The following is a 12,458-nucleotide window of genomic DNA, read 5'->3' as shown; positions in this document are numbered from 1 at the left end:
GGCTACTTCGTTACCAACAAACAGTGGGATTGGCTAGTAACTATAACCCCCATACGGGTAAAATGGCGAGCCTGTATGAAGTTAAATCCAACTAAAACACATTTGTCATCGCGCTAGTGACGCACACACAAAAAAACAAATTCGAAATTATACCAATTATCACAAGAGTACAAATTGTTCAAATTTTCGGTTAAAAAAAAAAGCCACACCCAGTGAAACCAGTACTTTGTAAAAAAATACGAAACACTATATGGAATGACAGGTGTGTATTTTTATATAGTTTAAATATACCTATTCAAATAACATGCTTTGTTTGGCTATTCCAAAAGCGCGATGGTACTGACCTCTATTTTTATTATTTCTAACTTACCGCCTTCATCCATCTTGTGCTTGGACATAGAAGCTTGTTTGTCGTTGAATATCGGCAGTCTTTCTCAATACAATCGTTATTTGTCACTGAAATAAACCAAAACCCTGGAAAACATGACTTTCAACACGACTCGCACGCTTTCACGTGTGGAATAGGTCTCGTGCGAACCGCTTCTGGTAACTCTTGGTTTACATAAGCTCTGGGAGTGAACGCTCTGAACAGCAGCGCTGCTGACGCGTTTTACGTCACGTCGCTCGTGGCATAACCCTTTCTAGTCGCAATTCAGCCGATTTTGTTTTCGGCTATGTGAAATGATAGCATGCAGCGAAACGTGCTAATCGTTTTTACTTAAAATTCACTGAATACTAGTCGTGTACGTTTTGTGAAATAACAAACTGAAAAGTGTACTTTGACTGCAGCTGTTATAGTGTAACTGAATAACTAGTGTAAACACGACTTTTACTATATTAAAAACAGAAACTAGTGAAATTACTTTTCACACAGACGATGGATTCACACACACACTGTAAGCTAGAAAACAAAGAGCGTTTAGCAAAGGATAAGTTACGATACACGCGGTACTACATGAAGAGTTAACTAAGGTACAAGTTACACTGAGGGAAGGGTAAAAATGTATCGTGAATATACGTAGAAGTATAGAAATAGATTAAACTCGAGTATATTTTTAATGACGGAACTTGAACGTTGTATAATACCGTGTTTCTCCGAAAATAAGACAGGGCTTATATTAATTTTCACTCCAAAATATGACACTAAGGCTTATTTTCGGGGGATGTCTTATTTTGATATATTAAAAAAATGAAGTTACAAAGTAAAAATTATAAGACCTCTAAATAAATAGAAATTACGAAAAACTATTAAACTCAATTTGATCAATACTTAAACAAACTAATTAACTAACTATTAAACTAATTAATAAATTAATTTTTTTTATTTCTTTCCTCTTCCTGCCACTCTTAACTAGGACTTATTTTAAGGGTAGGGCTTATATTAAAACTATCGCCAAAAATTACACTAGGTCTTATTTTATGGGTAGGTTTTATTATCGGAGAAACACGGTAGTTATGCTTTTAATCAATGGATCTGTTTTTTCTTTTGGTCTTACGTTTTTAGGTAAACTGTGATACACATGCTAATTTGGCTCGATATGTTTTAAATAATCTACACTACAAGTGTCAACTTAATCATGCATGTTTTTAGTGAGTTACCTACACTACAAGTGTCAACTTAGTCATACATGATTTTAGTGAGTAACCTACACTACAAGTGTCAACTTAGTCATACATGATTTTAGTGAGTTACCTACACTACAAGTGTCAACTTAGTCATACATGATTTTAGTGAGTAACCTACACAACAAGTGTCAACTTAGTCATACATGATTTTAGTGAGTAACCTACACTACAAGTGTCAACTTAGTCATACATGATTTTAGTGAGTAACCTACACAACAAGTGTCAACTTAGTCATACATGATTTTAGTGAGTTACCTACACTACAAGTGTCAACTTAGTCATACATGATTTTAGTGAGTAACCTACACTACAAGTGTCAACTTAGTCATACATGATTTTAGTGAGTAACCTACACTACAAGTGTCAACTTAGTCATACATGATTTTAGTGAGTAACCTACACAACAAGTGTCAACTTAGTCATAGATGATTTTAGTGAGTAACCTACACTACAAGTGTCAACTTAGTCATACATGTTTTTAGTGAGTTACCTACACTACAAGTGTCAACTTAGTCATACATGTTTTTAGTGAGTAACTTGTGTAACAGGTGTTAAAAACATTTTTGTTGTTGTTTATAATTTCTAAAGATGTTACTTTCCTTTGAAATATCTACACTTCTAACCAAAGATAGTGATAAGTAAACAGAAACAGATGTTTATTCCTTTAAGCCTACAAGTGTTTCATTAACAATTCTAATCACTGTCTTATTAGTATAACACCTCACTCACCATAGCTTTATTTTCTGTTTAAAAACAAAAAACTCTCCAGTTTCGGATTGTGGTAGACAATAAATTAACTTATTTAAGAAAAAAACTTTAAATGAAACAAATATTATTGCATTGTTTTCTCTGATAACTGTAGTTTTTACGTTTTGTAGAGGAAGAGTGTTTTTATATACTAATTTCACCGCCATCTTGTCTCGTTCAGAAGTGAGAATAATTGAAAATTAGTTAGAAAGTTCAGGGAAGATATATATATTTAAAAACCAACTTTTATTTTGATAACAGCTCGAAATATCTTAAAGACTTCGTTCATTCATCCAAGAAAATAATTTTTAAAATAATTTAATAATAATTAATAATTATAATAATTTTTAATTTTAAAATAATTTTAAACATTATTTTATTAGTTCATATGAAGCTTATTTTAAACAGGTTTTGTTTGGTTTCAATCTCTCTCAGAGCTGCATTAGGGCTAACTGCAATTGTCTTCCCCAATATACCAGTGAAAGACTGAAAGGAAGGCAGCTGGTCATCACCACCACCGCCAACTCTTAAACCAATGAATAGTGAGATTTATTGTAAAATTATCATGCCGCCATGACCGAAAGGGTGAGCATGTTTGGTGGGACGGGGATTCGAACTCGCGACTGCATTTTAAACAAGGTAATTGCAGTGGCATCGTAAAATGTTATATTGGTGATTTGCTGCCATCTAGTGCTAGGTTTACTAAGTATATTGGCACAACTTATTTAATTAAACGGTGTCTGTGGTTTAGCGGTACGTCTGCAAGATAAAGACACTAATATTCGGGTTTCATGAGCAGAGCACAGATAGCCCATTATACATATCTTTGTGATAAAATAATCAAACAAAATAACACGAGTAACTTGCATTTTCCTATACATTTTTATGTATAAAGAGCGAGTTATATATATATATATACATATATAACTTTAAGAAATTATTTACATATTTTAATCGCGTGGGCTGTTTTTGCTGGCAATTACTAACCGTTCTTTACACTACATTGAAAACATTTAAAAAAAGCGAATGATTTCTGTAAATAAAAACGGTTTATCTGGGAAGTATTTAAAGTAAAACAGTTATTCTTAAGAACACATTTTTAGTATTTACAAAATGTATCAATAAAGATATAATCAAACCGTCACATCCAGTCCTAGCGAAAATCGGGTTCTTGTTGTGTGGAGAGAACTTCTATTTTAAAATTGTGTAATAAACAAAAGGTTAATTCACATAACAGTTATTTTTCTAATTGTATGAATCTTACATATCCAAAGTGTAATTTTTTACTGAAGTTTGTTTGTAGTGTCACTCAATAGATGGCGCTATATCTCATTTATTATTTCGGGCACGTACATAGATAGATACATACTATTTCCATTATACTGAAATTTTATTGAACGTAACCATTATAACGGACATGTAATTTGATGCTTATTGAAACAAATAATCGGTAACGAATAAAAATATGTATGGAGCTCCATTTGTTTGTTTTTATCTGCAAACTATACAATGGACTATTTGCACTCTGTCTTTCACGGAAATCGAGTCTCAGTTGTTTTGTTGTAAGTCGCAGAGTTTCTCAAACATTTTTGTTGACGGTGCAAGAGGCACTCGAACCACCTGCCAGTCCTAATGCACCTCCTTTCAGTTGCCACCACAAAATTTCAACAGAAATGAAAGGGAACAACGGCACTGTTTTTGATATGACTTGAATTTTAAACCAGCCTGTGATCCACACTCGAAGAACCACTGGCCTAGAAGTGATAAAAATAACTTATATATGTACGCGAGGACCTCTAACTGGTCTTATGAGAAAATCTTTAAATGTTTACGTGTGTACCTTCATGGGCAAGGCCTGGAAAGGGCCAATCGCGTATACGTTACCATAGAGACAAAGATATCTCTCACGTAGAGGAGAGGTTGCATGGTGTTACAACTGGGTTTTCTAACTACTAGAAAACTAACATGGGCTTCTTCTATTACATTCAGTAATGGGAGGGGGGGGGTAAGATGAAGAGGTCCAGAATGCACCTGATCGTCCAGGGTCACAATGACCAAAGAACGATTAGATAGCAGATATGCGCACCGCCGACGTTAGTTTCACGTATCGCCAATGGTACTGGTACCACAATTGGAGAATCAATCATGTAATTCAAGGACCATTGAAGTAAATCAATTGTAGTTAACTACACAATGTACAGAGTGACCCAAACACAGGTATACAGCTGCATCAGGACTTTGTTGTTTTTCTTCTAGGAGTACTTAAGGACAAAGTGTGCGGTATAAAATCGCAGAATGTAAACGAAATGAAAGGGCAGATCACAGACGAACTTACGGACCTTGGTGGACAGACAGGCTTGTGTCAGAAGTGTAGAAGACAGAATTCAGGATTGTGAGACCAGGGTTGGGTTTCAGTTTTGAACACCTGCGGGATTAACTCTAGCAGAACTCCATGTCAGGCGTAGAGAGCCGTTAAATATCGACTTACATTTTAATATTAATTTAATTAATTAATTAATTACCTTTAATAGATTATCAACTGACAGCTACTTATTTTTAAGCCGCCCGTGTGTGTGCGCATGCGTCAAAACGGGTTTATGTTTCACTTACTAATACGGGCGTGAGCTGTTGGTTAGCACGTTAGTTAAAAAAAACTTTTAATTTATCATTTTGTTTATTGGAAAGTTTTGAGTGATTTTTACTGTAACATTCAATTTTTAGTGTTATGTTACTAGCAGTGGTGAGCCCGGGATGGCCAAGCGTGTTAAGGCGTTCGACTCGTAATCCAAGGGTCGCGGGTTCGAATCCCAGTCGCACCAAACATGCTCGCCCTCCCAGCCGTGAGGGCGTTATAATGTTACGGTCAATCTCACTATTTGTTGGTAAAAGATTAGCCCAAGAGTTAGCGGTGGGTGGTGATGACTAGCTGTCTTCTCTCTAGTCTTACACTGCTAAATTAGGGACAGTTAGTGCAGATAGCCCTCGTGTAGCTTTGCGCAAAATTAAAAAAAACAAACTATATTGTATTATAGGTTTATACCCCCTCTACGAGGGAGGTTTAATAAGGAAAAAACGCTAGTCTACTGATCCGAAGATCCATGGTTTGCAACCCTTTACCACAAAATTGTACTCTGCACTTTGAGACCGTCGAAAAGTTGGAAGGGCGACAATTAAACCTCAGTATTTGATTGTACTATCCTAAACATTTTGAGATGTTTACTGTTGGCTATCTCCTTCCTTTAGTACAAGTTTGTCCCCACAGTGGGATAGGAATAACTCTTCGGACTTACAATTCTAAAATCAGGTTTGATTCCCTTCGGTGCACACGGTTTTGTTTTGTTTTGAATTTCGTGCGAAACTATACGAGAGATATCTGCACTAGTCGTCCCTAATTTAGCATTGTAAGACTAGAAGGAAGACAGCTAGTCATCACCACCCACCGACAACTCTAGGGCTACTCTTTTACCAACGAATAGTGGGATTGATCCTCACATTATAACGCCCCCACGACTGAAAGAGCGAGCATGTTTGGTGTGACAAGGATTTGAACCCACGACCCTCGGATTATGAGTCGAGTGCCTTAACCACCTGGCCATGCCAGGCCCGGTGGACACAGCGACACCCCGATGTGTCAGTTCAAGCTCATGATGTATTTCTGTCTACGTTCTTAACTTGCACTTGTTAATGTCCTATAATAAATAATCTAGACTAATAGTTCAAGAAATAGTGTTAACTTGTAGTAGAAAGAATGTCTAAATTTAACTTAATCCGTGTTCGGTTGATACGTAACCGCATTACGATAATAATACATACCTGTTATAACGAGTCGAGATGGCTGTGGTCAGTCAGTGGATGGCCAGTTTGCACTGAAAATTATAGATCGTTGTCTGTCTCTACGAATAGTATCACCAATTCTTATGTAATTAATGCTCCTATTCTTTATAAGCCATAAGCGAATAATAATAAATCATGACGTTTGTACAATGTGACGTCACCAACACTCAACGAATAACAAACCAAAGTCAAAACACGTCACGATATAAGGAATCATTTATTATACGTTTTATTATTGGTTTAAAACTCGTGGTACGCCGTTTCTAACACAGCTACGATTTAAGAAAGAAAGAGAAGTTTCTAATATATTTTATTTAGTGTGAATTACCGCCGTTACTACGCTAATATTATATTCGGATGTTACTACTTGTTTTTATTGGTTTTCAGATGGAAGCAAAGAGTGTGGGTCTACTTATCGTAAAACCCATCTGGATGCTGAGTCCAGAAAATAAGAAATTCACTTCACGTCCAGATCGTCCTTGAGACTCCACAACTATTATAAAAATCAAAACCAAAACATAAAAATAAAGTTTAAGTATGCGAGGTTTATTCAAGTGACATTTACGTTACGACCATTAAAGGTTACTAACAAATGAAAAACCTAATTTATAAAAATACGAACCGGATATCGTGTAATAACTCTACAGAACTAACAGTGTTGAAGTACTTATTGTGTTAAAACATGACGTGTAATAACTACAGAACTAACAGTGTTGAAGTACTTAATGTGTTAAAACATGACGTGTAATAACTCTACAGAACTAACAGTGTTGAAGTACTTATTGTGTTAAAACATGACATGTAATAACTACAGAACTAACAGTGTTGAAGTACTTAATGTGTTAAAACATGACGTGTAATAACTACAGAACTAACAGTGTTGAAGTACTTAATATGTTAAAACATGACGTGTAATAACTCTACAGAACTAACAGTGTTGAAGTACTTAATGTGTTAAAACATGACGTGTAATAACTACAGAACTAAAAGTGTTGAAGTACTTATTGTGTTAAAACATGACGTGTAATAACTCTACAGAACTAACAGTGTTGAAGTACTTAATGTGTTAAAAAATAACGTGCAATAACTCTAGTTAGTTCTGTAGAGTTATTACACGTCAAGTAGATATTTCTTGAAGAACAGAGCGTTGACGGAGTACTCTACCCCCTCGTCTCTTAGAGAGATTTCCTGAAGAACAGTGTGTTGACGGAGTACTCTACCCCCTTGTCTCTTAGTAGAGATTTCCTGAAGAACAGAGCGTTGACGGAGTACTCTACCCCCCTCGTCTCTTAGTAGAGATTTCCTGAAGAACAGTGCGTTGACGGAGTACTCTATCCCCTCGCCTCTTAGTAGAGATTTCCTGAAGAACAGAGCGTTGACGTAGTACTCTACCCCCTCGTCTCTTAGTAGAGATTTCCTGAAGAACAGTGTGTTGACGGAGTACTCTACCCCCTCGTCTCTCAGTAGAGATTTCCTGAAGAACAGTTCGTTGACGGAGTACTCTACCCCCTTGTCTCTCAGTAGAGATTTCCTGAAGAACAGTGCGTTGACGGAGAACTCTACCCTCTCGTCTCTTAGTAGATATTTACTGAAGAACAGTTCGTTGACGGAGTACTCTACCCCCTCGTCTCTTAGTAGAGATTTCCTGAAGAACAGTGGGTTGACGGAGTACTCTAACCCCCTCGTCTCTTAGTAGAGATTTCCTGAAGAACAGTGCGTTGACGGAGTACTCTATCCCCTTGTATCTTAGTAGATATTTCCTGAAGAACAGAGCGTTGACGGAGAACTCTACCCCCCTCGTCTCTTAGTAGAGATTTCCTGAAGAACAGTGCGTTGACGGAGTACTCTATCCCCTCGTCTCTTAGTAGATATTTCCTAAAGAACAGAGCGTTGACGTAGTACTCTACCCTCTCGTCTCTTAGTAGAGATTTCCTGAAGAACAGTGTGTTGACGGAGTACTCTACCCCCTCGTCTCTTAGTAGAGATTTCCTGAAGAACAGTGCGTTGACGGAGTACTCTACCCCCCTCGTCTCTTAGTAGAGATTTCCTGAAGAACAGTGTGTTGACGGAGTACTCTACCCCCCTCGTCTCTCAGTAGAGATTTCCTGAAGAACAGTTCGTTGACGGAGTAGTCTACCCCGTCGTCTCTTAGTAGATATTTTCTGAAGAACAGTGCGTTGACAGAGTACTCTACCCCCTTGTCTCTCAGTAGAGATTTCCTGAAGAACAGAGCGTTGACGTAGTGCTCTACCCTCTCGTCTCTTAGTAGAGATTTCCTGAAGAACAGTGTGTTGTCGGAGTACTCTACCCCCTCGTCTCTCAGTAGAGATTTTCTGAAGAACAGTTCGTTGACGGAGTACTCTACCCCCTCGTCTCTTAGTAGAGATTTCCTGAAGAACAGTGCGTTGACAGAGTACTCTACCCTCTTGTCTCTCAGTAGAGATTTCCTGAAGGACAGTGTGTTGACGGAGTACTCTACCCCCTCGTTTCTCAGTAGAGATTTCCTGAAGAACAGTTCGTTGACGGAGTACTCTACCCCCTCGTCTCTTAGTAGATATTTCCTGAAGAACAGTGCGTTGACAGAGTACTCTTCCCCCTTGTCTCTCAGTAGAGATTTCCTGAAGAACAGTGCGTTGACGTAGTACTCTACCCTCTCGTCTCTTAGTAGAGATTTTTTGAAAAACAGTGCGTTGACGGAGTACTCTACCCCCCCTTGTCTCTTAGTAGATATTTCATGAAGAACAGTGCGTTGACGGAGTATTCTACCCCTCTCCCAGAAAAAAATCGGATAGTATAAACCCAGTAAAAATGTTATGTTGTTAACCCTAAAAAACAGGAATTGGTAAAGGGAAGATATTTGCAGTTAAGTTGCTTTTATATCAATTTTTCTGATAAGAACGTTGTTTAAGGTTTAGGGAAGCAGTGCGCATCTCTTACCAGGGAAATTAGGGTTCGTAGAAAACTATTCCTATTTCAACAGAAGAGATCGGCAGCTATTGTGCCCAAACTGAGAATTCATGGTTGCCACGGGTATACTCTCCGCACTGTGGGGTCATGGGTGGATTTGTACGAGTTATGGGTAGACTTCTACATTCGATCAAAGAAGAGTCGATTATAAGCATGCGGTTGGTGTTGTTCGTTTCTATCAGTTGTAAATTATAAACGGTAGCCATTGTGTAATTTTGTAAAAAAAAAAAATTTAAACAAGGAAACAAAGACGTTTAAGCAGAAATAAAGAACATGATAAGACAATTGTAGGTTTTAGTTTGAATTTCACGCAAAGCTACACAAGGGCTATCTCTGCTTGCCGTCCCTAATTTAGCAGTGTAAGATTAGAGGGAAGGCAGCTAGTCGTCACCATCCACCATCAACTTGGTTACTCTTGGGCTACTCTTTTACCAGTGAATAGTGGGATTGATCGACACGTTATAACGCCCCCACACCTGAAAGGACAAACATGTTTGGTGTGACGAGGATTCGAACCCGCGACACTCGGATTAGGAGTCGAGTGCCTTAACCACCTGGCGATGCCGGGCTGTGACAATGATAGGATAATAATAAGACAACAATAGGACAATAATAAGAAAACAATAGGACAATGATAAGACAACGATAGGACAATGATAGGATAATAATAAGACAACGATAGGACAATGATAGGATAATAATAAGACAACAATAGGACAATGACAGGATAATAATAAGTCAACAATAGGACAATGATAAGATAATAATAAGACAACAATAGGATAATAATAAGACAACGATAGGACAATGACAGGATAATAATAAGTCAACAACAGGACAATGATAGGATAATAATAAGACAACAATAGGACAATGATAAGACAACGATAGGACAATGATAGGATAATAATAAGACAACGATAAGACAATGATAGGATAATAATAAGACAACAATAGGACAATAATAAAACACGATAGGACAATGATAGACAATATTTCAGAGTTTTATCTGAAGGTAATGATTTTGCTAGTAAATAATCAGGAAATTTCTCTGCTTCTAGTGGTAAAATAAAAATATAACAAAGAAGAAAAACGAAGTCTAGATAAATAAAATAAAATTCGATTTATATCAAAGTAAGTCAGTGAGTATGTTTGTTGATTTGTTTTGAATGTTGCGCAAAGTTAGCCGTCTATAATTTAGCACCTAAGACAAGAGAAAAGGCAACTAGTCATCACCACCCACCGCTATCTCTTTGGCTACTCTTTTACCAATGAATAGTGGGATTGACCGTCACTTTATAACGCCCCTCATGGCTGAAAGAGCGAGTATGTTTGATGTGACGGGGATTCGAGCCAGCGATCCTCAAAGTGAGAGTCAAACGCCTTAACCACCTTGTTATACCAGACAAGTCAGTGGAAGAGAATCTCGACAGATAATAAGAAATTCAATTTTTCCAGGGAGGGTTAGTTTTGTTTGTAACTAAACACAGACCTACATAATGCACTATCTATGCTCTGCCCAACACGGGTATCGAAACCTAATTTCTGACGTTGTAGGTCAGCAGACATACCCCTGTGCCATTAGGGGTCTCCAGGGAGGGGCAAAGGGTTAGTGTTGGTAAATATTCGTTTAGGTCGTTTTAAATTTCGCGCAAAGCTACAGAAGGGTTATCAGCATTAGCCATTCCTAATTTAGCAATGATGGACTAGAACGATTTAGGCGGCTAGTAAATACCACCAACTATTGGGCTACTCTTTTACCAACAAATAATGGGGTTGACCATCACTTAATAACGCTCTCATGGCAGAAAGGGTGCATGTTTGGTATAACAGGAATTCGAACCTGCCACCCTAAGATTGCGAATCAAGGCAATATTTAGAGTGGATTCAATATTGAGAAGGCACTCTTTAAAGAGTGTGTTACGTCTCTCACTTCGTCCAAAAAAGAGGAAAAGTAATTCTGAATAACAGGTATAAATATATTGTTAAATATTATTAGGTAAGGCATGAAAGTTGATTGTGAGCCATTGATTATTTGATTACTGGTAAGAAGACTTTTGATATCTTTGTTCATTAGGGGCCTGGCATGGCCAAGTGGTTAAGGCACTCGACCCGTAATCCGAGGGTCGCGGGTTCGAATTTCCGTAACACCAAACATGCTCGCCATTTCAGCCGTGAGGTCGTTAGAATGTGACTAGCCAACCCCACTATTCATTGGTAAAAGAGTAGCTCAAGAGTTGGCGGTGGGTGGTGATGATTAGCTTCCTTCCCTTTATAGTCTTACACTGCAAAATTAGGGACGGCTAACGCAGATAGCCCTTGTGTAGCTTTGCGCAAAATTCAAAACAAACCAAGCAAACAATTGTTTATTAGGTTCTGTATTGATCTTAAAGAAAATCAGTGTAAGTAGAGTATTTAAAGAGACTGGGGTGTAAAAGAGAAAAGATTCGTTTGGGGAGATATTTTAATTTTGTTGAATGTAAGTTTGTAAATCTAGAAAGCGTTACTGTTCTAATATATTCTGATTTTTAGATGAATAATGTGAATAAAAAACATCAGTCTTGATTACTTTGATTTTGTAACAATTTTTAATCTCTTCGTTTCCCATTACTTCTCTTGCTTTTGACATTTAAATTGGCGCTTTACTTTATCCTGAGCGTCACATTTTAAAATAAATTTGGATAATTTGCATCAGGTTTAATTGACAAGTGGCTGGTGTGATTATAGGTGAAAGTACCGTAGCATGAATCGGAAGCCAATTTTATATAAAATAAAATATAAATTATATAATAAATTGTTATAATTATTATTATAATAATTAATAATATACTCAAGCATTTTATTTTTCTTATTTATATGTCGTTATTATTTGTAGCGATGTATTACTATTTTATTTTGTTTTTGGAAAAGCTGATTTTTCTGCAGGAAGTTGCGTATTTTCTTATTGCAAAGTCACTTCGAGTTATGTGCTGTGTTCACTCAGGGGAATCGAACCTCTGATTTTAGTATTATAAATTAGAAGACTTGCCGTTGTCCCACCAAAATAATTTTACTGGAGGAAGGCTACGCTATAGAATTATTGTTTATATACCTTCATGAATAGTTCGGTTTTATATTATGCTTTTTAGCAATTATCACAGTATATATACAGAAAAACACCCCATGAAGAAGTTAAACAGATGTTGCTGTTTTTTGTTTGTTCGTTTTTCTCTAAATTTTATTGAAAGTGTTGTCTTCGTCAGATTGAAATTTACCACCGTTATAAGCAGCTTACCACGATTTGG

At 37.0% G+C, this 12,458-nt stretch overlaps 1 protein-coding gene across 3 annotated transcripts in view; it reads right to left on the bottom strand.

Annotated features, from left to right (window-relative positions):
* LOC143234603 (dual oxidase maturation factor 1-like) overlaps positions 1-2,546 on the bottom strand; it is an 81,433-nt gene extending 78,887 nt beyond the window's left edge. Inside the window, exon 1 of one of the 3 annotated variants that reach the window (XM_076472063.1) lies at positions 2,356-2,546. In XM_076472063.1, coding sequence (XP_076328178.1) covers positions 2,356-2,540 — 185 coding nt within the window. In that variant the 5' untranslated portion in view covers positions 2,541-2,546. Of the gene's footprint in view, positions 1-370; positions 569-2,355 lie in introns of those variants that run through there. The other 2 variants (XM_076472064.1, XM_076472065.1) reach the window with 2 other exon arrangements.
* Between the last annotated feature and the right edge of the window lie 9,912 nt (positions 2,547-12,458).

This window comes from Tachypleus tridentatus, chromosome 12 (assembly GCF_004210375.1).
Source record: "Tachypleus tridentatus isolate NWPU-2018 chromosome 12, ASM421037v1, whole genome shotgun sequence".
Classification (NCBI taxonomy): Eukaryota; Metazoa; Arthropoda; class Merostomata; order Xiphosura; family Limulidae; genus Tachypleus; species Tachypleus tridentatus.
This window is presented reverse-complemented; position numbering and strand designations above follow the sequence as displayed.